At 42.8% G+C, this 26,158-nt stretch overlaps 2 protein-coding genes across 3 annotated transcripts in view; one reads left to right on the forward strand and one right to left on the reverse strand.

Annotated features, from left to right (window-relative positions):
- gpc2 (glypican 2) lies at positions 1-12,194 on the reverse strand. Of its 2 annotated transcripts, none has more exons than XM_019260343.2 (11): positions 11,657-12,194; positions 9,707-9,865; positions 8,418-8,552; positions 7,124-7,299; positions 6,955-7,035; positions 6,700-6,865; positions 5,886-6,016; positions 4,830-4,976; positions 3,844-3,980; positions 2,854-3,026; positions 1-2,736 (listed from the first exon to the last, which is right to left on the reverse strand). In XM_019260343.2, the coding sequence occupies exons 1-11, from the start codon at positions 11,832-11,834 to the stop codon at positions 2,459-2,461; spliced, it is 1,761 nt and encodes a 586-aa protein (XP_019115888.1). In that variant the 5' UTR covers positions 11,835-12,194; the 3' UTR covers positions 1-2,458. The 2 variants fall into 2 exon arrangements, with proteins under 2 accessions (XP_019115888.1, XP_027139250.1); XM_027283449.1 differs by lacking the exon at positions 11,657-12,194 and adding an exon at positions 10,888-10,998.
- Positions 11,694-26,158, forward strand: part of stag3 (STAG3 cohesin complex component) — a 20,161-nt gene continuing 5,696 nt past the window's right edge. Inside the window, exons 1-21 of the mRNA XM_027283442.1 lie at positions 11,694-11,804; positions 14,786-14,849; positions 15,257-15,353; positions 15,659-15,850; positions 16,651-16,747; positions 17,050-17,126; positions 17,477-17,681; positions 18,706-18,857; positions 19,374-19,571; positions 19,927-20,025; positions 20,544-20,623; positions 21,722-21,829; positions 21,923-22,022; positions 23,275-23,377; positions 23,538-23,641; positions 23,913-24,005; positions 24,176-24,268; positions 24,576-24,776; positions 25,233-25,300; positions 25,382-25,469; positions 25,688-25,768. Of these exons, the coding sequence (XP_027139243.1) occupies positions 14,821-14,849; positions 15,257-15,353; positions 15,659-15,850; positions 16,651-16,747; positions 17,050-17,126; positions 17,477-17,681; positions 18,706-18,857; positions 19,374-19,571; positions 19,927-20,025; positions 20,544-20,623; positions 21,722-21,829; positions 21,923-22,022; positions 23,275-23,377; positions 23,538-23,641; positions 23,913-24,005; positions 24,176-24,268; positions 24,576-24,776; positions 25,233-25,300; positions 25,382-25,469; positions 25,688-25,768 (2,265 nt within the window). The 5' untranslated portion in view covers positions 11,694-11,804; positions 14,786-14,820. The remainder of the gene's footprint in view (positions 11,805-14,785; positions 14,850-15,256; positions 15,354-15,658; positions 15,851-16,650; positions 16,748-17,049; positions 17,127-17,476; positions 17,682-18,705; positions 18,858-19,373; positions 19,572-19,926; positions 20,026-20,543; positions 20,624-21,721; positions 21,830-21,922; positions 22,023-23,274; positions 23,378-23,537; positions 23,642-23,912; positions 24,006-24,175; positions 24,269-24,575; positions 24,777-25,232; positions 25,301-25,381; positions 25,470-25,687; positions 25,769-26,158) is intronic.

The raw sequence follows: 26,158 nt of genomic DNA on the forward strand, positions 1-26,158 counted from the left end.
TTTTTTTTTAATGAAGCAGAAAATATCACTCGTTTGATACCAAAAAACTGTTACAACAACATGAAAAAAGTTGTGCTATACTTTCACCATAAAGGAATGTGCCAGTGGTGGGAATGGATGAGAGGTTGTACTAAAGAACTATTTCACCTGAAATTCAACGGAAATATTGCAGCCACCACATCCGAATCTGACTGCTGATCATCGAAAGCATGTGTGATTACAATACTGTTGCTTTAGAGATACTGTGAATGGGTTTTTTTGTTTGTCGTTTTCATTTGTAATTGTGCAAAATAATACTGTGCTTGTGGTGTCTTGTATCTGGCTCCTGCTAACTTTGAAGGGTTTCATTCCAAAATTAACTTTATCTAGAGCGCCACTGTACAGAATTAAACCATCTTCATCATATGCCAAGTGATTACATGTAGTAAATATGTTTGGTAAAAGTTTACAATGAAACCCTTCTCTTGCTATGTTTTGCAAAGTACAGGTGCAATAGCCCATTTGGCTAGAAGTGTACAATTCCTCCTTCAACAGAAAACAGCATCTTTACATTCTTTTTATATTCTCCATCTGTATCTCTGTTCTCGACTGGGATCCTTTCAATTGACTTTAAGAAATATGCTTATTTGCCTGCCTGGGAAAAAGGGGGAAACAGCTAGCTACTTCTGTCCAAAAGTAACAAAACAGTTCACCAATGTACTGTGATTCTTTCTTGGCCAAAACCAGTAAATTACTGGATTCGCTGGTTATTTGGCGACTGCTCCCAGCCAAGAAGTAGTCCGGCACATAATCACACAATTTGCACAATGAAAAGACGTTCTGAAAGGTGAATTCTTCTATGGAATTATGTGTATAATTTATACAAACAAAATGTAAGGTGTTGTTTGGCAGTTTTTTCTACCTTTGGACACAGTCAGGGTAGCTGTTTCCCCCTGTTTCTAGTCTTTATGCTAAGCTAAGCTAATTGGCTGCAGATATAAAAGTGGTATAAACCTTCTCATCTAACTCAATGCAGGAAAGTAAACAAGTGTATATCCCAAAATGTCAAACGAATCCTTTCAGTTCACTCTCTTCCTCCTCTCTGTCCATGGATGACCACTCCTTACAAGATTTCGTTTCCTTCTTGAATATTCTTTGAGTTTATCTTTGTCAGAACACATTCAGCGTATGAAAATTAAGACCTATCGCGTCATGAGCTCACTCGCCGTTTTCATCATCTTTTGTTGCTTTTAGGAAAAATAAGTAGAAAAGCGTGGTGTTAAAAAAAGCATCCCAACATTTTCTCAACATGAACTCAGAATCTTGAAACCAGAACGTACAACAAACATATAAAAACCGTCATACATACACAAACACTCACACACACTGATCCCTAACAATCTCTGGTTAGGGCTGAAAACGCCAGAAAAAAAAAACTAGAGCTGGTCTTGTGACCCAACGTGGTAAGAGAAGTGTCTTGTTGTCAAATGATTGGTTTACGAGAAAAGTATTGATAAGTATTGATACTTGACTTTTCCTTGTTTAGCTTTTTCTATACCAGAGAAAGTAAAAAACAAACACTTCTTTTAAAAAGATAAAGACACTCAACCCTTATAAAATCCTAACAATAAGAACAATGAAATATTATATTACAAATAAATTAAAAACATCAATATATTACACAAATGAACATCTTGCCATCACAGGCAACTGCAAATTAATTTAGAGCTTTTCGGTACATTCAGAATAAGCTCCTTGTTTGGTTTCAAGAGTCATACTGTTGACTTTTCCCCCCCTTCATCTCCAAGCCAAAACACAGAGATTTAATTAAGCAAGTAAATTAAATCTTACTACTTCCACGAGATGGGAAAAAGTTAAACAAAATGAACAAACACACTGAAACTAACATCAAATTAATGAATCAATTTCATGAGAGAGGCAGCAAACAAACTCAGATCGAATCAGATGCTCACTGAAACTCCACAGTACTTAACTGGCACGACTCATCTCCATCTCACAGAGCACCAAACCATGAGACCACGAGCTTCATCACTCAAATGTGCTGCGAATTTATCTCGTACTTGTGTTTCTCTTTCACCCCCCAAAGACTTTTACGCTCCAGCATTACACACCATTCAGCATCAAGACACCAATAGGTCAAACATCCTATTAATGGCACTAAAAAATGGCAGTATTGTTTGTAATCATCAATGCTTGGTAATGCCTCTTTTGTGGCTTGGGCAGTAGGAAAAATATTCACTTATTCAACTTATTCATTTTGTGCTGTAAACAGGTTTTTGATTATTGCTGAATTAGCCTGTTTTGTCTTTTTTTTTCTGCTGGTGCAACCAAATGGAATGACTGTTTTGTTTTTGTTTTTCTTCATAATGTGCTTGAGAGACTCCAGCATGACAGAAAACCACAACCACCGCCACCACCACCACCACCACTACCATCTCCAGATAGCTGTAATAACCAGCTATCTCCACATGGGGGCAACAGTGACCACGAAAGGCAAAGACAACAAAGGAAACAGGGACAAAGTGAGCTGGTTGGTTGCAGATCTGACCCGGCCGTGGCCGTTGTTTCTGTTCCACTTGGACCCGTTTCTTTCTCGAACTCGAGGCGGCTTTGCAGGGTTGGTGGCGGGGTTGCGTGGTGGGTTGTTGTTGGGGGGAGAGTAAGGCCCATAGCCTGGCCAGTCATCATTGTACCTCTCGCCATGATCTCCACCCCCTGAGCCACTGCCCTCCTCACCTGGAACAAAGAAAATGGATTTCTGACTGTTGACTGGAAATAAAAAAAAAGTTGCATACAAATTTAGTCCTTTCAGGATATACAGAAATATGTAGTCTAACAGTCCGGAACACTTACTGTCCATGAAGTCCATGTCCTGTCCAGTCTGAGCGTGTCTCAGTTTGTTGGTCACCACCCTCAGCTCCATGATCAGCTGTCTGGTTCTCACATCTGGTCTGGCAATGTCCACCTCCACTTCGGGGTTGTTGATCTGGCTGACCAGCCCGTCGCCTGTCACATCCGGGAGGTACCTGAGTGTGGACACACACGGAGGTGTTGATGTACAAGAAACACAGACATGGATGCACACAGGCACTTCACACAATGTGGTTTTGAATGACACCAGGGAAGTCCGAAACAAAATGAGTTTCAGGTCACCACAGGTGTAAATTGTATATTTTTCCAATAACCATCTTCACAGCAATAACTGGCTATGTTCACAATGGGGAGCGACTCTCTCTCACATTTAATTACAACAGTGAAGGCACCGAGATTGAATCACAGCTAAAAACTGCTTTTTGTATTCAGAACAAACGTGAATTTCTTTCACTGACGTTGGTCTCAACCATACAGTATTTGTCTAACTAGTCAAGCCCTCCTCTGAATGAATTGCAGTTACTTTGGTTAGGTATAAACTTTTCATCCTGCACTACCTGGTCCTAGTACATCATTTCTTACCAGCACATGCCTATCTGCAGTCCCACTTTGTGTTTAAAGCTGCTTAGGTGGGCGTACTTTTCCATAAACCTGTTGCCTAATGAAGCTGGTACACCACGAGCACAAAATCATCCATTATGCACACTTGTTTTTCATCCCTCTCATCGCACACTCGCACACAGGGCTGCGCAGTGTCTTTAAATTAGTCAAGAAAGGCCGTGTTGGGCTTCATCTGTGTGCATAAAAGCAAGCAGACCCACGCAGAGAGGGTGTGGGTGGCTGGAGGTGGCAAAATTAAATCAACTCCAGTTCCATCTGTTGCATCCTTCCACCTCTGCACCATCACTCCCCCTCCTCCTGCACCTCTGCCCAAACTCCTTCCTCCAACCCCTCCGCTCTGATCTCCCTCACCTCCCCCGGGTCTGCCCGTTCCAGCAGCGGTCCTCATTAGTGACGTCGGCAGCCATCTTCTCATCGTTGCAGATGGTGTGTGGGAGGGACACCCAGAAGCCACGCATGGGCCTCAGTCGCTCCTTCAGCTCGGTAACCTGCGCGGAGGCGTAAAGAAATCGCTTATGACTCAGACATAGTTTTAAAGTATCCATGTTTGGTATGGCTGGCTGGAGGAAGAATATTGAAACCGCAGTGCTGATGTTGGGCAAAGACAGCGAGTCGCCTGATAGTTTCTGGGTCAGCTCTTCAACCACACGTCTTTCATCTTTTGGAAATAAAAGTAAATACCTGCTATGCTCTTTCTCTATCCCCTGCTCTCAGTCTCATTTATTTTCCATCTTGCAAGACTGCTCCGTGGTCACAGGAGTACTGTCTGCGCTCTGACTGCTGCACTCTTTAGAATTTAGCTGCTTGTAACGAGCTCAGATTGATTTGTTTTACCGTTATTCATCCTCTCTTGCTTTCTGCTCAGTTTATGTCTGAATCCTGACATTCTTACGTGCATAGAGTCGCTCGTGATAAAGCACCCGCGGGTAATTAGCACCCAACTACAGTTTTGCTGAGCTTAAGCATCTTTCAGCTCATTGTTTTGGCTTTCTGGCACGAAACTTTTGTTTTGTTTTGTTGCCTCTCGCTGCTCTCATTAGTGTTGTTTCTCTGTGAAAAAAGCTCTAAAAACCCGCTGTGCCCTACCTGCCCAGAGCCAAATGGCAGACAGACAAAAAGAAAGCTAAAGAAAGGCTTTTCCTCATTTGGATGGAGTCCAAAAAGAAAAAAGAAAAAGAGGCTGAATACTGACCAGAAACAAGATTTCAAACTAATGCTATAGTGGTTCGGGGTCTCTAGAACAGAGCAGAGCTTGTTTGCTAAAAAGTTGACCACTACAAAGCAGATTTCAGTTGTTTTAAATTCATCATATCATGGAGGTTATGTTTCTTCCTCACCAGCCGGTCCAGGTTGGTGCCTGCAGCAGTGGTGGGTTTTTCCTCAGGGCTGTATGTGCGGAAGGGCCTCCTGTTGCCCCCCGACTCTTTGGGTGAGCGTTTGGACCGTCCTGGCGCTGGCCTGGGGCTTCCACAACCTTGGAACACCTGAGGTAAAACAGCAACAAAGAAATAGCAGTGTTAAGAGGTACTGTATGTCACAAACATTTTTATCATCATTTCAATATTTCAATGTTTATGACTGGTTTCTACACTGCTGTGTGATCACTTAAAGACCTGTGGACATTCTTGCACAGATAAGTGTGTTGTGAATTAACTTTATCGCACTTGCTCTCCTTCAGCCTTGTAACCTACTTCATATAGAGATCATTTGGGGCATCCCCATGGCATATATAGGGGTTAAGATGCCTACTTGCTTAGTCATGTCATACCCTCTCTCTCTCTTCAAAATAGATTACATTTCAGCACTGCATTTGACAACTCCCCAAGGTAATCTCCAGGTTACATTATCCTTTCTATAATACCACCGAACAGCATGCAAGGCTGCGTTTCTAAACCAACCTTAGTGCTTGTGTGGCAAATCAAAACTGAGGAATGGACTTGAGCTCTGAATCACAACCTAGCAGAAAGAAAACCAGAGTCTGCAATTGAAAATGTTGCAGCTGAACTGCAAACCTAGCAATATAACGTTGAAATGGTTCACTATAACCTCGACAATTACACTCTGCTGTGAAGGGCAGCTTAAAGCTAAAAAAAAGAATGAGCTTCTTGTCGCCTTAGAGCACTTCTTCCACAAATCAGGAGCTTTTTCTGCTGTTTCTAACTAGATGTGGGTGTCTCTCTGGTGGATTAGCTTCTGGGATGCCTGCCATGTTTTAATCATACAGCAACGCTGTCATGCTGTCTGCGTATAATTCATTTTTACTGCATGCTGTGTCATTAAGAAGATCAAATCAAGATCAGAACAACAGCCAGCGTGTTATCCTGTGAAAGTAATACAAAACATATCAATGTCCATCTTTATTTTCGGTTTTATTTCCCAAATAAGCTGCTTGCCTTTGTGGAGATGCTGACACTGTTTTCCTGCATGTGCATGATGGCCTCTGACACTTTCACAGAGATGGAGTCGGCTGCAAGCTCCATGTTGAACGGCCCTTCCAGCTTCTCTGAAATCTGGTACAGAGCATCTGAGAGGGGGACAGGGGGAGAGACAGAAATAGAGATGTGATAAAGTCTGCTATGACTACATCCACCCAAGTTCTTATTAGACCCTGATAAAACATCGAGACAGCAGTTCCCTATGTCCGGAATCACTCTGGCTTACCAGCTTTAAAAGATTTTTGTATGAAGCAAGCCAACATAATTTAAAGAGCGGAAAACGGTGGTTTGGACAAAAAGGGGTACATGAGGGTAAAATAGGGTTTGGGTGCAGTACACATGGATTGAGCGATGAAAGGTAAGAGGGAGCACTAGACATGAAAAGAGACGGGGGTGGGTGGGGACCGAGGAACGTATGGGTTTGATGAAAGGGGAAAGGAAACATAGGAAGACAGATCAATTGTGAAGGAGCAGAGAAGCATGAATGATTAATGGAGGAGGAATTCATTAGGGAAACAGGAAGTGAAGCTAAATGACGTAGGGCAATGAAAGGGCTCCACTTTTATGATATTAATGATAATTGCTTTATAAAAAGATCTAGTCTTAGAAATAGAATATAATATGCATCACTATGTTTCCATTTGTGTGTAATAACCTGTAAATAAGAATTGTTTTATGAGCTTAGAACGAGCCGTTCATATCCACAGATGGGGGTTGCAATCTGTAACTAAATTCCCCTAAATCCTACATACTGATCTTTACCCTCACCCACCAATGAAATTGTTCCATTCGGTGTCCAGGTCGGCTTGATTGGCTAAGCAGCCCTTCATCACATTAAGGCACAGGGAATGGCAAGGCCGCAGGGAGGGGATGCCTCGACACAGAGGGCAGTACCACTGACGCATCAGCCCACGCACGCACTCTGAATCTGCAGTCAGCTGGAAAACAAAGCAGTGAGTCGAAGGAGTCAGAGCAAGAATAAATATAACCTTGAAATTATTTACAGACAGCACAGGGAACAACTCACCTTTGTTGCTTTGTTGACAATATCCCGACCAGTAGCTAAGCCCTGAGATAGTGCTCTGGATGCAATGAAAGCCCTCGACACCTGAATTTAAAAAAGGAAATTAGATTAGTTGATTTATCATAATCATACTCCATGTTATGTTTACTTGTTTTGTCATACAGACACATACTTGTACACGCAGCTTGCGTGGCACGTCCCCAAACGGCTGCAGCTGTTCGGCGTGTTTGCTGACGCACTCCAGGTAGTCCTCACTAAACTGATACTGGGGGTTAACCAGAGAGAAGACTCGCTCCACCAGCCTGGACCAGAAGTCTGACAGGACCTCTGACAGACTTACACTGCCCCCTGTGGACACAAGAGCTACAGTGAGCACAAGAGCCTATTTGTAAACTGACAAAAATCTTGTAGAGATTTCTGAAAGAATCCCTCTGTATTAGAGTGGAGGTATTAGAGTCAGTTAAAGCACTACATCTTTATGCAGTGTGCTCAAATTATGCTCATTAAGCCTGTTTAAAAGGAATAGCTTATCCCTAGATTAAGAAGTCACTGGCCACTGCCATGTCAACTGTTGCTTGTAAACCCATCAAACACACCATGAATTAGCCACTACTAGACGCAATCCCATCAAACACACCATGAATTAGCCACTACTAGACGCAATTCCAAGGTTTGTCAAGGATATTGTAATTAAATAAAGTAAACATATATTGACACATATACTTTAACCAACAACATAAAAGTCAAGAGTGGCCACCACAAAACATTGTTTTTTTGCTGTTTTGATGTCAACATTGTGTGCTCTTTTCCTTTAAATGTGGGTTTTTGCCTCTGTGCATTAGTCAAGTGACAGACTGATTATGAATATGCAATTCTCCAATCTGTAGTCTGTCTACTATACAGCCTCAACTAAGCCATACATGGTGTTTGGCAGATAAGGACAGGTTGACTAAGCAGCAACAGCCTGCAGACAGGCTCACCAGCGAGTGACGGTCATGCCAAAACGGAACGATGCAGAACAGAAATAGAAACAGTCATCCGTGGGATCCCAGTTCTCTCTCTGCTTATTTCTTCACTTTGTCTTGGCATTTCAATTCTTCTCAGAAGACAATGCTGCCTCTTCTGTCCACCACTACAGGGACTGATAAACTGCCAGTGCAACAAGGAATCACAGCTCTTTACCAGAATACTTTACCATCTTTAACCAGACTACAGGTTTTTTAATCACTTTTCTTTATTTATTCATTCCTCATGGTGGTGATGGAGGCCATGTAGACTACAAAAGTCATACCTGAATAATTGTCGCCTGTTTGCAATTTTGCATTATTTGAACTGAGGATGATTGCCATTACATGATATGCGTCTTTAACAACTTCACTGACTGCAGTGCTACTGACTGCACTGTTTTATATATTCAACCCAGTTGGTAATCATCAGAAAGATTGAGGTGAGATGGTTAAACTGACCAGAATAATATCTGCGCAGCTCCACAAACAGCTCCTGAAAGACGTGCGCATTCTGGGTGAAAAGCCGGCCGTAGGTCTTGGTGAACATCTGGTTCATAGACTTCTCTGACAAGTCTATAAGCTCTCTGAAGAACTCTGCAGAGAGACAGGAAAAGCAGAAATAAGACATTCATCTGTCATCCACCTTCTTTTCCTCTTATATCTAAGCCAGATTTCTATGTACGTAGGCACTCAGTAACCCCCTCCCGTCCAAGATTCAACAGCTCATAGGGACACTTACATCAGATCCTGCACATTGGTAAACAGGTCTACCAACATGCTCTCTATTTACGACCGTAGGACTCATATGCAGTCTCCCACTCCTCTGGCGTGTTTAAATGATTCATCCCATACATTATATAAAAGGATGAGGATGGCGGAGGAAAAAAAAGGTGATAGTCCACAGCAGGTAGGAGGAGAAAGTGTAAATTCAGCTCCATGCCGTGGTTGCTACAAACCTGGAGCCATACATACAGAATCTGAGACAGTGTGGGCTGAGTTCTCTGAAATACAGTCACTTAAGCCTTCTAGGTGCGATTCCCACACTAACAATTTGTTTAAAGGAACACGAAGGTCAGTTTATTAGTCATGATTAGTCCTGCTCCACCTGTGAAAATTGTTGTTATAATGTATTCTGCGGCTCTGAAGGGAGGTGCTCCAAGGTCTGAGGATGTCAAAATGATAATGGGTGACCTCAGATCACCTTCATGAATACAGATTCCTAACAGGAAGTCTGCATTAAAAACTTTTAAACAATTTGAGACAAGTTGAATTGTGGGAAACGTAGGATCCAGCACTTCTGGAGATCAGCCCATACTAAAGGACTAAAAGTCAGGATATCTCAACCTCTTCTGCTTCAGTTGTGACCATAAAGTGTCACTAGTGCATCGCCCCAACCTTATGAAAGCGTAATGCTAAAATTGTGGGTGTACCTCTTTCATTTCAGCAGCTCTTGAGTGTTGATTAAACATAAATAAGAACCGTGCTAGTCTTTCTGCAATATGTATGCATTCCTGTGCTTTTAGCTTGCAAAGTCAATTTTGTGCCTCAGATATCTGACCATCAGAGAAGAACTGTGCAGACGAGGATGCTGCACAAGTCTTTAATCAGCTGTCAGTCATCATCACTCTCTCGTACATGCCCAGGGTGAGACGAGGAGAAGCCGTGTGTGGTTTTTCCCTTCGAATACACCCGCTGTGGTTTCAAGTGTTGCCATTAAACAGTATTAATAACAAGCCTCTGAGTCTTACCATCAAACTTGCGGTGCCTCTGGGTAAAAGTAGTCAAAAGGAACTGGCTGTTCTCTTCGACAGATTTGAGGAAGTCCCTCTCACTCTGGAGGGCCAGCGTCTCCTCCATCTGGCTGGAGCAGCAGGTGTAGTCCTGGGGACAGAGCCGCAGGTGCTCACCTGGAAAACCAGAAAGGTAAAACCAGGTCAGGAGAGAAAAAAACGTTAGGTTCAATCACACGTTTAGGAACATATGATGAATAATTAAGAAACATATTTAGATGATTGGTGTAACCATAGCATAATGTATAATCATATGCTTTGACTCTGGACAGTAATCCTGGTTTTGTGTGCCACAACAAAAACCAAAGCCTCCTCTCGCTCTGTTATCAGGTCAAAGCAGATGTTTTCGGTCAAAAAGTCAATTCCTCTACTCATCAGTGTGTTCAGTTATTGCGGAGAAGTCTTATCAAAGACAAGGGTGTGATAGAAAACCGTAATTTGCCTGCATGAATTATTCAGCTTCAATCAGTCTTTCTTTGTCAGCACAGGTTGGGTCTTTGATATGTCAGAGGTAATGATATGCAAACGACAACCGGCGGAGAGAGAAGGAAAAAAAACAGCACTCATAACATGGAAAAGGTTTGAATTCTTTGTTTCTATAATTTTACACCCAACATGAATATTACTGCTGTTAATCCCGTCGAAAGTGTCATTCCCAACTCCACCCTTACTGATGTTCCTCTCTGTGTCTTTTGTTCTCTCAGTGCGTCTCACTATTAGCCTCCTCTCATCCCTCTATTTCCATTTCTAAACTGCCTCTCTTCATCCTTTCGCTCTCCCGGCCATCTGCTCCCCTGGCCCACGGGACAGTGAGCCAAGACTCAGGCAGTGATAGCCCAACACACACACACACACATACACACACAAAATCAATCAATATTGCAGCAATCTCAGTGACTCACACACACACACAGCTGAATTTCCACAAAATAAATCCTCACACGGACACACAAGAGATGTGCAAGGTCTGCAATTTCACAAACATATATTCGCTCATAAATTTTTACTTTTTTCCCCCCTTCATGTCTGTCTAGGAGTAACACACACACACGCACACACACACACACGCACACGCACACACACACACACACACACACACACACACACACACACACATTCTCTCTCTCTCTCTGATTTACATGCAGAGCTGAACCTCCATGAAGTAGGCTACATTTTTCAGACCCTCAAGTGCCCCCCTCACTTTGTCAGGACACATTTAAGCACATTTCCACCTAAAGATCTCCTCCCTCCTCCCCTCAGCAAAACTTCACATTCATATAAAACCGTTTGCAATCCACATTGTATCTTTCCATTCAGCAGATAAGATTATCACCAGTGAACAGAACCTATGGGTACATGCAGGGATTTAACAGTGGGCCAGTGGGCAAAGACTAATTAGGGGCGAGGTTCTTTGTTGCACCGGTGTTGGCAATTTGCTCATCCCCTTAATCATCCTATTTAAACAGCACGGAGGGAGGAGGGGGCGGGTGTAATTTGTTTTAAACCATCCTGCATTATTATTTCTCTGGGGGGGAAACTCAGCATGATATTCCTCCAATGTATCTCTGGTGCTTATTAGTGAGTTTTGAGCCACCTTGCACTTTTAGATATGACTTTCCTATCGTGACTTGAAATGTGTTTCTTAATTAAAAATGTATCTTTTTTTCTGCTATAGTATTGCTAATGATCTCATAATGACTGGTGGTGTGTCAGCGAGTTTATCCTGGTATTTTCTATACCTGATGAAACAAACTAGAGCATGCTGACGCACCTACATCTTCTGCCACATTAAAATTTCCTGATAGGATTTATTCACGCACGTTTATTAATATGATTGTTCTGTATGAGTCCTAAAAGCTGTCTTATTGTGTCATTTATCCCCGCCGCAGGCCATATGCAGAGTCTTACCGGATATTTGAGTCTGCGGTGCGGTGCCTGTGCTGTACCCCTTCTCAGAGTACACCTGCCGGGTGTCGGCGCAGCTCCTCCCCGCAGCAACCACGGGGCTCCGGGTCCCCGACAGTGCATAGACCGTGCAGAGCAGCACCAGCAGCCGGTACCTGGGGGAAAATAACCGGGTATCCATCCTCACCGCAGGACTTAGACAACAAGGGAGAGGGCGGGTTTATATGAAACCAGACTATGGGTGCAGCTCTTGGATGAATGAATGAATGAATGAATGGACCGGTTTAGATGTACGCAAAAGTAAAAAGAGTAACAATATCCCAAATCGTCAGTCGTTTAAAACAGTCATAGTTTTCTCCAATAAGTGCAATGAAAAGATGCATCCGGGCTGGCTTTTACATCACACATATGTTCCTATCGAGCGCGTCCCGTTAATTTGTCCTTCCTGGGAGATCCGCTCTCGTACGTAAATGTAAAGGGAGCCTGAATGGGGCACTCCCGTCCCTCAGCATCAGCGAACAGACAAACCGCGTCAAGCTCACCACGGTGTTGAGGATGATACCGGAAGAGGGACTGTTTCCAAAATAAAAGCAATGGCAAGTTTATTTGTATAGCTTTAAAAAAAAAATCAAGTCAAAGCTCTTGCAAAGCACTTGTTAAAAAGTTCTATATTTGAAGATAATCCAACAATATGTCTTTGTATTTTGGTATTTTATTGATATATCTTGGTCACATGGTAGTACAGTGGTTAACCCCATACAGCCCAAAGACATGTAGGTTTAGACTTTAATTGATGATTTTAAACTACCAGTTGGTGTGAATGTGAATGGTTGTTTGTCTTTATGTGTCAGCCCTGCAGAGTCCGTGTGATCTGGAGAATCACAGAATGGCCGGTGGCCCACCAGTAGGGGTGGACTGGCCTAGGGGGGTAGCAGGAGTTTCCCTGGTGGGTCAGTGGGCCGGCCCGGTATGGCGTGGTGCTGCAAGTGATGCACTGACGTTACATTTTTCTACCATCTATGATCATAGTTGGCTGAAAATCTCAGGACATGTGTAAAGCTCAAGCATGTGGGAGTCTCTTTTCATATTTAATATCGGACAGTACAGCTGTCAAGATACAGATGAGAATAGGGCAGAAGTGGTGGAAGAAGAAAGTGTGGCCTAAGAGGCCCATGGTGGAGCGGAAACGGCCCTTGAAAGGCTGGTCCAGGCCAAAAGATTTTAAAGAATGAGTTTTGTTTTTGCTCTCCAGCCTTAGCTCCCCACTAGACCAGTTTCATACACTCGAGCCATTCTTGCCATTACAATGATAGGACCCTCAGTCAGAAAATCACAAAATGGGATGCTAGTTAGGTGGATGGCTGTAATGTGATAATATTATTTGTCTAGCTTGCTAACTTTTAGCACAATTTAGGCTAGTTTGGCTGTAAAAAAACATCCGCCACCATCATCCACCACACCGGCCCGAGTGGGCTAGTCGGGTACTAAATTCCCAGGCCACTTTTTTGCCCCAGTCCGCCCCTGCAGCCCTGTGATGAGCTGACAGCTGGGATCCAACCCCTCACGACCCTGATCAGGATAAGCAAGTTTACAGAAAATGGATGGATAAATCTTAAAAGCACTATCTATTAGAGTTTAGAGGGCCCAAAAAGGTCATGAGGGGAGGAGGAGGAGGACAAGGTCATAGAGCTAGATTGGAAAAACTATGCTGATCTATTCACACCGATTGCAAACAATATTTAAATAATTTTTTTTAAGCTTCAGGCGATTTGTCACTGTTTAAATGTTCTGTACAAGAAATTTCAAAGTGACAGAAACAGTTTTTAGCAGTATATGGGCTGCACTGAAAGGGTTTCAATTAAATCTCAAATTTAATCTCGCAGTGGGCGTCATTTTATATATATATATATCCATCCCCAATTATATTTAGGTTTAATGTCGAGCTGAGGGCCCCTGTGTCATTTTGTACTGACATTGTGAAGCAGTGGTATTTTATTTTGAATGCTTGGACCAGAAGTTGTGTGTTTCACCTGTGCTGGTTTGACTGTGGTCATGGACCATCAAACACAGAACAATGGACCAACAGGGGAGACGGGGGTGAGGAGCCTGCGGTGGCGGGGCGGGCAACAGCTGAGCCAAACACCCCAGGGTCCTAAAAACTGGACAGACAGACAGACACGCAGCAGACAGACTGGAACATTATACACAGATACACTTCAATATAGGACGGCAATTATCTAAACTTTGAGAAGAAATATCCATAGAGAGAGTAAAGCACATGTTTTACACGTGTACTTTAATACACATGTATCCATAAATGGCTACATTAATAATTATGTAAAGCTGTTATATCCATGTATATACTTTAATAATTATGTAAAGCTGTTATATCCCTGTATATACTTTAATAATTATTTAAAGCTGTTATATCCATGTATATACTTTAATAATTATTTAAAGCTGTTATATCCATGTATATACTTTAATAATTATTTAAAGCTGGTATATCCATGTATATACTTTAATAATTATGTAAAGCTGTTATATCTATGTATATACTTTAATAATTATGTAAAGCTGTTATATCCATGTATATATGTCTGGTAATATCTACACACGTTCATTCAGTTACTAAGCGAAACTCCCTAACAACCTGTCATCGGGAATGACCAATGATCATCATGTGACCTTCGACAAGGACCAATCATATTCAGGGCCGAGTTGGCGTCGTCCAATCGGCATCCAGAACCACTTCGCAATACTCTTTCGCGCTCTTTAGTCTCTGTGGGGGAGAAAATCACGACACGCAAAGCTTCAAGAAATTCAGAAATTATATCTCCAGGTGGTAAAATTATGTCTTCAGTATTTCGCTAATGATTGCTGTTGACTAATTTCTGCCGTAGAAGTTAGCTGGCTAATATTTTAAAAGCTAAATTGTAGTCATTGTCTGCCATTAGCGAGCCATGGAGTTAATTTGTCCATTGTTTTATGACGTCTGTCAGATTTCTCTATTAAAGAGTTACTTTGTTTGCTTGTATTAGGTTTGTAAGTCTGATTATGGATGTATGCATTAAATGAGTAATGGTAGACTTTATCTAAGTTGCTGAATGTGTCTCCTCTCTCGCACACTAGGTGACTCCTCTGATTCCTCCAACCTGTGACCTGAAATGTCAATGGGAGACTCCAACCTGGACAGGTGAAGTGAACCCTGAAGACCTTTTACAAAATATAAACCATATGTTTTTGATTATGGAGCCTGGCAGCCATACATATTATGCCAATTGAACATTGTGCCCATATAGAAACAATGTTATCCAATAAGATGTGTTAATCTACTGTATACCTACATGTCTCAATCACTGTCCATATGCAGCATGTGTGCATCTATCTAAATACTGCTTAAACAATATTCAATGTACAGTCAATAATCAATATTAATAAGCTGTTGGCCACAGAAACACAAAGCTACAATAACTTTAGGCATGCAGGCTTGTGGGCTCAGATTCTAAAAAAAAAATATATAATCAGGGTATGTGCCTGGATCTGTAGGCCTGTCAGCTGTAATAATTATTTGTTGATTAAGTTTTCATACTTGTTTATTAGTCTGGAGGAGTGGGATGGCTTCTCAGATTCTGGCAGTGACTATGAGACCACGATGAGAGCCACAAAGGGCCGAAGACAGGCAGTGCCCGGACCTCTGGTAAACGACCGTATTCTCTTTTAAAAGAGTTTATGTGTATTAAGATTTGAATTATCTCGCTTAATCACGTGAGTAGATCACTCTGACTTTTGTCTAAGTTTGGTATCTTTATTTAATGAATCAAGTTGCATTATTGTCTCAGTTCTTTATAGAAGATAACCTAACCTGAGCCATAATAACTGTGGGAGATGTCTGATCCAAGGTTCTACCTTATCTTGCCATGACTACCACTAATTCAGTTGACTACATCAATTCATTTTAAATCCCCCTGCTTAGCTGCCCTCCCATCTCTCTTTCATCTCCAGCCACCCAAGAGACCCAGGCGTAAAGCTGCATTGAAGGTCCCCACTCCTCCGGACCCCTCCCTGCAGCAGCACCCCCGGGGGACACGCAGGCAGGCCTCTCCTAGACCTGTGAAAGACGTGAATAAGGGGAACCAGGGCATCAGTGCAGAGGACATCTATGATGCTGTCCGCTCTGGAAAGAGCGCCATGGTGGTAAGCAAAGAGGACGAGCGCAGGGGGGAAGGGGGTGTAGAGATAAACACATGAAGGGAGGGAGGTGCTGAAGGAGGCATGTGTAATGAGAAGAGAAACAAGCTCTAAGAAGTGACAATGAGAGAGATTATCATCTGCTGTCAGCGGCTGACTGATGTGACCCTACAGGATTGCCTTTCATATGCGCAGAGGAGAAAGTGTTTTCAGTGTGTCGTGTAGTCAATGATTGACAGCATGCGTCCGTCCCAACCATTGTTGCGCTGTACCCAGTCTCTTCTGGTTTAAGACTGGAAGAGAAGGACTACATAACAAAAGAAAGACACAAAAAATGTGGCGACTGGCAATAAAAAGAGGCTCTGTCACGACAGTGTAGAGCAGCGACACAATGCGGTCGGTGATTCCGGGTGAAGGCTCACTTTCACACAGCATATTCAGCAAATCTGGCAAACTGCAGCTCGGATACGTAAAGGTTCCTCAGTTCAAGGATGAATTCCCCTCCATTCTCTTAGCATAAACTACATCAGTATTATTAACACAGCAGATGTTCAAAAGGCCATTATGTGTAACGGTGCCACGGTTGCCAAAAACGATTATGCAAAAGAGGTGGTGACTAAAACAGAAATTTAGAAATGGCCATAGTGGAGAAAACTGGGACATAGAGATCCACATATGTTACTGAGAAAAAGCTAAAAGATCAATGGGTAGGAAGAAAGGTTGAAGCTGGACTCTGCAATCTTATTCAAATGTTTTTATTACATCCGAGCGTTCTCATTGGCTGCTCTCTCCCTGTCAATGTCAAGACGGTGGTGGACGAGTGGCTGGACAGCTACAAGCGAAGCCGAGAGGCGGGGCTGCTGGTGCTCATCAACTTCATTGTGCGGTCCTGTGGATGCAAAGGTCAGAGGTCAAGGGAGAGCCCACGAGATCGGGGTTGGGGGGGTCAAAGTTCAAAAGATTATCTTTCCAATTTCAGTCCAGACAATGATCAGCGGTCGACTATTGATATCCGTGTACGGTAACGATGCGATGTCGAGGTGCTGTGTTAATAATCGGCCTATTGACAACACACCATATCAATATTTTGTGAGAGTGGGGTGAAAATGAAAAGGAATCATGTACTCGAGTCAAATAGAAGAACCAGAATGACTCCATCATGATCTATGTTCAGGTATTTATTTTATTTTTTTCATCTTGCTCAGGTGTGGTCAGCAGAGAGATGTTTGACAGCATGCAGAATGCTGAGATCATCAGCACATTAACCAGAGAGTTTAATGAGGTGAGGGAAGGAAACGATTAGATCGGACAGAGTTTAGATTAGAAAATAAATATTATTCTTCCAGATGTTAGAGTCTGAATCTAGTTCATTGTCTTTGTCATCACGTCGCACTAATAATCCTCACGGAATTTGCCGGGAAAGTCAAACAACCTTCACGTCTCAGGAGATCACGAGTTGAAGGATGAAGTACAGCATGATGGAACGCATTCATTAAAATCTAATGCTGATAAATGAACACAATAACGAGCTCACATGATGAAATTGTAATTATCATTAGCAGAGTCCACACTGCCTCAAATAACTACTGCATACTGAGCACAGTGTAATCTTTGTTTCTTTTCTTCCTCCAGGATTCAGTCAACTACCCTCTGTCCATCCCGGGCCCCCAAATGAAGCGTTTCAAAGCGGGCCTGTGTGAGTTTGTCCAGGTTCTGGTGCGCTCCTGTCAGAACAGCATCATTTATGACGAGCTCCTCTTCCCCTCGCTGCTGGCCCTGCTCACCGGCCTGTCTGACTCCCAGGTCCGAGCCTTCAGACACACCAGCACCCTGCTCGGTAGGCACGTGAAACAGAGAATCAACCGTTCTGATTATGAATACTACTTAATGAATTATAGAATTTCAGATTTAGCTTGGGGTCGTTTGAGGCGTGTGCTAACTAACAATTAAGACAATAAAGATGATGTCTTAACAATGAATACTTCATTCAGAAATACGTCTTTTAATGAACCTTCCTGTGTTGTCAATAAATGTCTCTGTGTGTCCATTTCCACGATATGGTGGAGATGGTCGTGTCAGTGAATAAATCGTCAAAATGATTTGAATGCAACACACCTCGAGCAGCTCGTAACGTGACGTGACTAACCAGTTTCCCATAATGTGTCTTTATCATACAGCAGTTCATTTAGCATGTTGTTGCTCCCATGTTGACCGAGTTAAGAGTGAAACGCTCGCACACATCATGAAGCGTTATTTTTCAGTCCAGTGTCATCACTGTCAATACTTACTGGAGTGAAGTGAATAATGACAAGATCAGTCATCAGCTAATTGATAATTAAATTTGTTTGCAACTTATTTGGTTCCTGATTTTTGGCGACTGCGCCCTTGAAGTATGCACACACTGATTTCATAAGGAAGCTTTTATTCGCTTGCTTTAGTGTTTCATCGGGGAGAAAGACCGACCTCCTCGTCCCTGATACTGGAGCTTCTTCTCCTGCTCCTCGAGGAGGCAGAACAAACCTCTCCTTTCAGCTGACATCTGCTTAAGTCCTTTTGTTTTTCACATGTGCTCCTCCTGTGCAGCTTGCTTTTGTTGTTTCTTATTGTCTTCTTTTGAAACCTCTGCTCATCCATTCAACCGAACCACAAAATAAAATTCAACAGCTTATCTTTAATGTGATTAGATTAGTAAGCACAACTTACTTTACCTTAAGTGAAGTTTAAGTCCTCCGTCAAGAAGTTGCAATTAATGTCGAGACATGTTTAGTAAAGACAACATAGTGCGAGACATCACCCGTCCCCCTCAGATCGACCCCTCGTATTGTCTAAGCCTCATTAATCTGCATGCTTTTCTCTATTAGCCATGAAGTTGATGACTGCGCTGGTGGAAGTAGCTCTGACAGTGTCTGTTCAGCTGCAGACCACCCAGCGGCAATACGACATGGAGAACAGCAAGAGGGCGCATGACAGATCCTCTGACAGACTGGAGGAGCTGCAGGCCACCGTCAGCGAGGTGACACATTCTCACACAGACACACACACAAACGTTGGCTTGACACACAGCTAGTTTCACAATGTCAGGATATTAAAGCAGTGAACACTGAAGTCAGATTTATTAAAAAAGAGAGACAGCGCTGAGAGACGATGTCTGAGTGTTTTATTGCTGAAACTGAGAAAACGTTTTCTGTAACATACAGTCAGCAGGTATCTCAAAGACCAGAGGTGCATGCTATAACTGTTCATAAGGAGTAAAACAGAGGATACTTTTGTATGATACGATAATCTGAGTGTCCATGATGACAATGGTCATGATTTCTCAGCCCTCACTGATAGACATTAATACCAGAATGACATAAGCTGATGTGAAAATGGTGAAATTGAATTCTTAGTCACCATAAAAGCAGCATAAAGGTGGATATGCTGTATTAGCCCTCAAAGTGATGAACGATGACTTCCCCAGCTACAGACTGTAAATAAAAGAAGTTAAACACGAATCAGAGCGACTGCTTTGTTCTCCCTTGTTTTGCAGCTGCGGGAGAACAGAGAGGAGGTGTTCTCCATGATGAACGGCATGTTCCGCGGGGTGTTTGTGCACCGTTACCGGGACCTGCTGCCTGAGATCCGGGTGGCTTGTATCGAGGAGTTGGGCATGTGGCTGAAAAACGATCCCGAAGACTTCCTCAATGACGGATGTCTTAAATACCTGGGATGGACCCTGCACGACAAGGTGAACACACATCAAGCCTAGATACATGTGTAGGGGATACATGAGGGTTAGTATAATGTCATTTCACCACTCGCTGCTGGCCGCACCATGTGTCACAGAGGTAGCAGCTGTCTACTTGTAGCCCTCTGTAGGCCAGCGGTGAGATAGCAACGAAAGGGACCGCAGCATATAGAGATTTGGGGTTTTTCTATTCATGCTTTATGTGCTTTGACAGCCTCTCACATTAGACACAGGTGTAGATATCTGCAAACAGAGACAGACACACTCACACAAAGAGAAATATCCACCTAGAATCAGATGAAAGTTATCGATGGTGTTTCATTGTACTCTCTCTTCTTCTTCTTCTTTCCCTCAGCAAAGTCCAGTGCGTCTGCAGTGTGTACGTGCCCTGCAGGGTCTGTACCAGGAGAAGGAATTCATTGGACGCCTAGAGCTTTTCACTAGCAGATTTAAAGTGAGGCCTCCCCCTGGACTGGACTCACCCCTCATTTAATGCCTTGTTTTTTCCCTCTCTCTCTTTCTGTCTGCACGCCTCAGCATCTCTTTATTGTTTCAGTGTCTATTTTTTTGTCTGTCTCTGTTTCTCTTTCCAGAATTTTTGCCTGTTTTTTTGGGGGGGAGGTTTCCCCCCACCGTTCCTTTTTGTTGTTCTGGTCTCTTCCTTTGTCTGGTTGTCTGTCTGGCTGCGTTAATTGCTGCCAATTACTGATGGTTAATAAGCTCTTCTCAAACACATAAAACCCTTTCTAAGCCACATGTGCAGCAGCCGATAAATGGTTTTCATGCCATAGCTTAGCGCCTAATCAGTGTATGTGTGTGTGTACGTATGTCTGTGGCGTGGCTACAGTTATGCATATCTGCGTGTCTCTTTTATGTCTGTTTGTCTGCTGGCATGATGGAGCATTTGTGTGCGCGCCACTGAATATCTGAATATTTCTGTGTGTGTGTGTGTGTGTGTGTGTGTGTGTTTAGGAGAGGATGCTCAGCATGGTGCTGGATAAGGACTCTGACGTGGCAGTGGAAGCGGTCAATCTGTTACTCCTGATCCAACAGTGAGGGGTTTCCCTGTCTCTGGTGGCTTCTCTTTGCCACTGTCAACACACAGCACAGGAATTCCATTTTAATAGATCGAAACATCCCAAATATGCTAGATTTGACTGACACAAATGCCTTTGCTTCTTTTTTTTTGCACAAAAAGTTTTATTCAAATGCAAATAAGAACATCAGTATATCCAGTTTTATTCAGTTAGTCTTCAGCCTTTGCACACTCTTGCTTTGTATGAGCTGTGTTGGTTTAAAGGTCAAGAAGCTTTTGCATGAAATCCTCCGAGTAAAACATTTTCCATCTGGAAAAAGTGATGCACACTCAGCCAAACAATTCTTACCTCAGTGAAAACAACCAAATATAACCTGGTTGGCAAACAAATCATTCCAGAGTCCAATTTCTCAACAATAGAAGTGTAATGGTTACTCATAACTGTAATAACACTTTGTCATGAATACTGATGATTCATAGAGTGAGTCATTATCTCTCACGCCGGCCAAAGAGTTTCTGTGAGAATAAAATTGGGGCCGCGCCATGTGTCCTTGAAGATTTCAATGTCTTGGACAAAATATTATCTGTGTTTAATCTGAGTTTAAACTTTACTAAATTTGGTATATTTCGCAATTTGGCGTCCCCAATTTCAGAGAGAGGTTCAGCTATACACCGCTGTCACAAATATGAATAGCATTAAGTGTGTATTTGTTATGAATAAATGACTTTTAAACAAAAATGAGCGAGTCTTCACGGTGGTCCAAAGCTTCTGGGCCTTTATTTTTTCTGCTGTGGGTCTTCTTCGTGGAGTCCACCTTGTTGAACCTCCATGTTTCTATAGTAGCTCACAACAGACTAACTAAACACTGGCTCTGGGTGGGACCTTCAGGCTTCGCAGCCACCATAGTTTCTTGTTCAGGCTAGGAAGGAGAGGGCGAAGTTGCAACCAGCTAGATGCCACAAAATGCTCCACACTAGTACAGGTCCATTCACTATTTACAAATAATACATTAAATGCTGCAAGAATATTTCAGTTCAAATATCAATGCAAATCACAAAGACAAGGTTTTAATCCTGTGTTTGAGTCAAACTAACTGTATGAATGTGTGTGCAGGGGCACAGAGGAAGGCCTCAGAGAACAGGAGTGTGCCCACATCTATCCCCTGGTTTATGCTTCACACAAAGGCCTGGCGTCTGCAGCTGGCAGCTTCCTCTACAACAAGTACACTTCCATGCTACCAGTCCTTCTCCATGCCATTATCATTATATTTTGGTTAAGATGACGTGAAAAATGTTTTATGTGTGTGTGTGTCAGGCTGAAAGGTGTGCTTACCAGTGTCAGCCAGGAGCATCTGCCGAAGAGTGACAACGCAGCCTTCTTTCAAATCCTCATCTCCTTCTTCATCCAGAGCGAGGTAGTGTTTCTTATCGGATCTTTCTCCACCTCCCTCTTACTTTTCCATCTACAGTGTAGAAACCACACATTGGTTGTCACATGGTTTGGTGTCCTGACTGTCCACTAAGGATGGCTTTGCCTTCTACTGTCCATTTCTGTAGCCAACAACACAACATTCCAAGTTGAGTTTGCTGACAGGTCAATAGGGCACGCAGTAGGTCAAGCTGATAGTGGAGTGCCCTCTGCTGGTTCATAAGCTACTTCAAACTGCGAACATTTGAATAGAGAGCGACAGTTACCCATCCACAACTGAATCAACGACCCAAACACAGGTTAATTATAAAAGGCAGATTAAGGTGACATTAAAGTAATGTATTAAAAACCTTTTAATAAGTAAATCCAAAGCCCTGAAAGGTGAATCATAATTATTTGAGCGCACACGCTAATATTCAATTGAACTAACCAGATTTAAATTCACTCTTAATAGTTTTTAGAGGATTATAAAGCGCAGTGTCCTGACCGTTACATACAGAGATGACATGTATATCTTTTCAGCAGTTAAGTTTATTATCATGAAGCTGTAGGAGCATTTATACAAGAACATGTCAATCAATATTTTCATCACTGCCTCACCAGTGTCTTGTTTAAAACAGGACATAGGCATGAAACAAGTGAAAAATGAAAACATAATGTTTGACCGAAACGAGAAGAAGAAACTCTTTTAGTACAATATAATACTACAAGCAGGAAGCAGCACATAAATAAATGATTTCTCACGGCTGCAGGGAGAAAGTAGGTGATGTTCGGCTGAAGAGGAGGAGAAACTCGTAAGCTACTCATTTATGTGTATGAACCAAATCATTTTTTAATGAAAGATTGATTTCTCATCTGAATTCAGAGTTTTCTCTAAATTCTGGTGCCAGCAGCTACAGCTGAAAGTGTCCTTTAGGTTATGGGCTTTGCATGCATCCTGTTATTTATGATTCATGAACACTGATCTATAAATAATGTTGCATATATATCTATGTGGGTCACCAGGTTAAGTCTCCTCTTCTCCTCTCGTTTTTGCCTTCAAGTCTCAAATCAAGCTTCACAGCAGACAAGCCTGCAGCTCACTTCTGAGATTCTATATATCGGAGAACATGATCTAGTTTTTTGCAGAGTTTCAGCTTTAAACCATGCATCGTGTGATTGGTAACATCTCGGGAACAGCTTGGTGCTTGGCAGCTGTGCAGTAAAGTCGAGAAGTAATTTGTTCATTCCCTCCACAGTTCCACGAGCACGGGGAGTACCTGGTGGATAGTATGTGGAGTGTGGCGGGATCTGAGCTGAGAGACTGGGAGACTATGACCGCATTCCTTCTACAGGACGCTGGTGAGTAACACGATGTGAACACACCACGAGTAGTATCAGCTCAGATTAACAGCAGAACTCCACAATAATTGACAAAGCTGTCACATTGCACCTCGCCGTCTCTGCACCGTGTAGTCTGAACAACCGCCCACTGAGTTCTCTGTGCTCTCTGTGTTGTCAGGTCTAATGTACGAGGAAGAGGGGGCTCTCATAGATCTGATGATGTGCGCCATCAGACAGGCGGCACAGGCGACCCCACCTGTTGGGAGAACTCAGGGCAAGAAGGTGGGGACAGACAAACACACGATAGTTCTGTGCAGTTTGTTTTATCTCATCTTTTCACACATTTGTTTCTCTCAGGTTTCATCCCATTTCAAGACAGACGGCTCGTCACAATGAGCGACAGAAAGTTGCAGATTTTAGCTTTAAATATTCAGTGTTGTGAAAAAGTGGATCGTTTTCTTGTTTGTACTGACAGTTTGCTCATCTGTGCAGAAAACACACACATCTCATGAGAACTAAATGCTTTTTGTCCTCACACATGCTGTGGGATCAGAGCCTAAATTCGAAGGAAAAGAAGGTCATGGAACAAGACAGGAGACGTATCACCACGCACTTCATCCCCTTACTACCACAGATTCTGGCCAAGGTACAAGATTAATTTACATATTCTTAACTTGAATATATTGTATACAAAAGATTAAAACACAGTATTAGTTTTATTGTATATTTTTACCTTGTATTAAATTGAGAATGAAGTATACATGTATTAATATTTTCATGTCACATTTTATAATGCTGAGTCGTTCTGACCTGCAGTACTCAGCAGATGCAGGGAACGTGAGCCTCCTTCTCAAAGCTCCCCTCTACTTTGACCTGGAGATGTACACCAGCACTCGGCAGCTGGAGAAGGTAAAAGTGTGACAAATGTAATTAATAACCCTGAAGAGATGATTATAACCTCTTCAGAAATGTCATCCTGTTCCTTGTGAATCATTACACCTCTCCCAATAACCACTGTAACATTGTGACAGGATCGTGGATTGAGCCGCTGGTGCTTAGAGAGAAGTAGAGTAGCAACCAACTCTGTCATAAAGCAAATATTTGCTTTATGAGCAGATCAGTAAACTGTCCATAGTCATATATATTCTACCACCTGCTGCACTCCGTCAACCTTTCCCCCCCGTCACTGTCACTCTTCCCCGCCTCTCTCTGTCAGCATCTGGACCTGCTGCTGTGTCAGACGTGTGATATTGTGACGAAGCACACCGATGCGAAAGTGTTGGAGGCCTGCGCCCACCTGGTCAACACCCTCTGCTCCGACCACTACACCTTCTCGTCCCGCTCACACCTGGCATTCAGCCAGCTGCTGGACGGCCTGTGCGAGTGCTTCAACACCTACGTCAGTGACCTGCTGCAGGTGGGGGAGCATGTCAGTGGCAGCTGGCATACAGGCAAATATAGCATGTTACATAATGCATGCACAATCACGTTTCAATCAACGAGTGTACGTTAGATAACAAAGCAGCAGCCTCCACTAGAAGCTTCAGCTCATGTATCTGTTCATTCTGGGATGATGTTGTTTGGTTAGTAGTATATTGTAACACAAATCAGTGTCTCCATTGTAGCATATCATGGTGCAGAAACACACTTACGGTGTACAGTTAAACTATGAAAATACAGGATGCTCCAAAACAGCAGAACAAGTTCAAAACTGTCAGGGTGTTTTAATTTAAGCACATCTTCTAAATTAATGAGTTGGTTTTTAGTCTGCATGTTGTTTCTGCAGTAAAACAAACACAAATCCATCTAGGTGAGCATCTGTTCCCTCAAGATGTTCTCTCTCTCTCTCTCTCTCGTGTGTTTGTGTACCTAGGGTACCGCAGACGAGGATGACATCTACAGTGCAGCCACTGCACTGAAAAAGATCGCAGCCCTGAGCAGGTAAGGGCGTGTACTTTAAGGATACACATGGCAGCACGACAGACTCTTTCTCACACAGAAGTGTGTGTCTGTGTCGTCCAGCGCCAAGGACCCGACAGGCTGGAAGCTGTTCGACTCGTGTCTCATGCTTCTGAAGAGCAGGCTGGAGTCCGGAGAGCTGGACAGTGAGGTCTGTGACTAAAATTTAGATGTTTGAAGGGGATTCGTACATCGTGATATGCATTCATGCAGCGTCTGAACTTGCTGAACTGAAGCATGAATATAGTTTGGCAAATTTAGTGTAACTAGATGTTAACATTTTTAGTTCTTCTGTTTTAGTTTTATGTAGGTTCGGGATCTGCTCTGAAAGGTTAACTGATTTTAACTTTCCTCTCCGTGTAATTGCAGCTCATGGTTCCAGCTCTGAAGTGTGCGGCCTTCCACCTGATGTGGGCTAAAGTGGAAGCAGTAAACTCGATACCAGCCACGGTGCTCATCTGACATTTTGTTTTTAAGAAACAGTTTTGACTTTCTCTGCCTTTCACACACCAAGAAATGTCACGCGCTAACTCGGCTCCTGCATACCAGCACAAGATAACGTGTCCTGCGTGATAAATACTTTTTTAAGGGCTGTCACATCGCAGCCAACCCATGGTGTCTATGTTGGTGGCCTTCCTGGATTACCGTGGAGTCTCTTCTTGTCCGTGTTATTCAACAATTCAGCAGCTGCGCGGACAGCAGGCAATTAACACGACAATCTGTTAGTGTACATAAATCCCATGATGCCACTCTAAAAGTGTGAAGCACTGGGACATAAATGTCTATCCTCACTCTCTTTTTCTCTCTTTCTCTAACTTTTTCTGCTGTCTCTCTCTCTCT

Source organism: Larimichthys crocea, chromosome I (genome assembly GCF_000972845.2).
Source record: "Larimichthys crocea isolate SSNF chromosome I, L_crocea_2.0, whole genome shotgun sequence".
Lineage (NCBI taxonomy): Eukaryota > Metazoa > Chordata > Actinopteri > Sciaenidae > Larimichthys > Larimichthys crocea.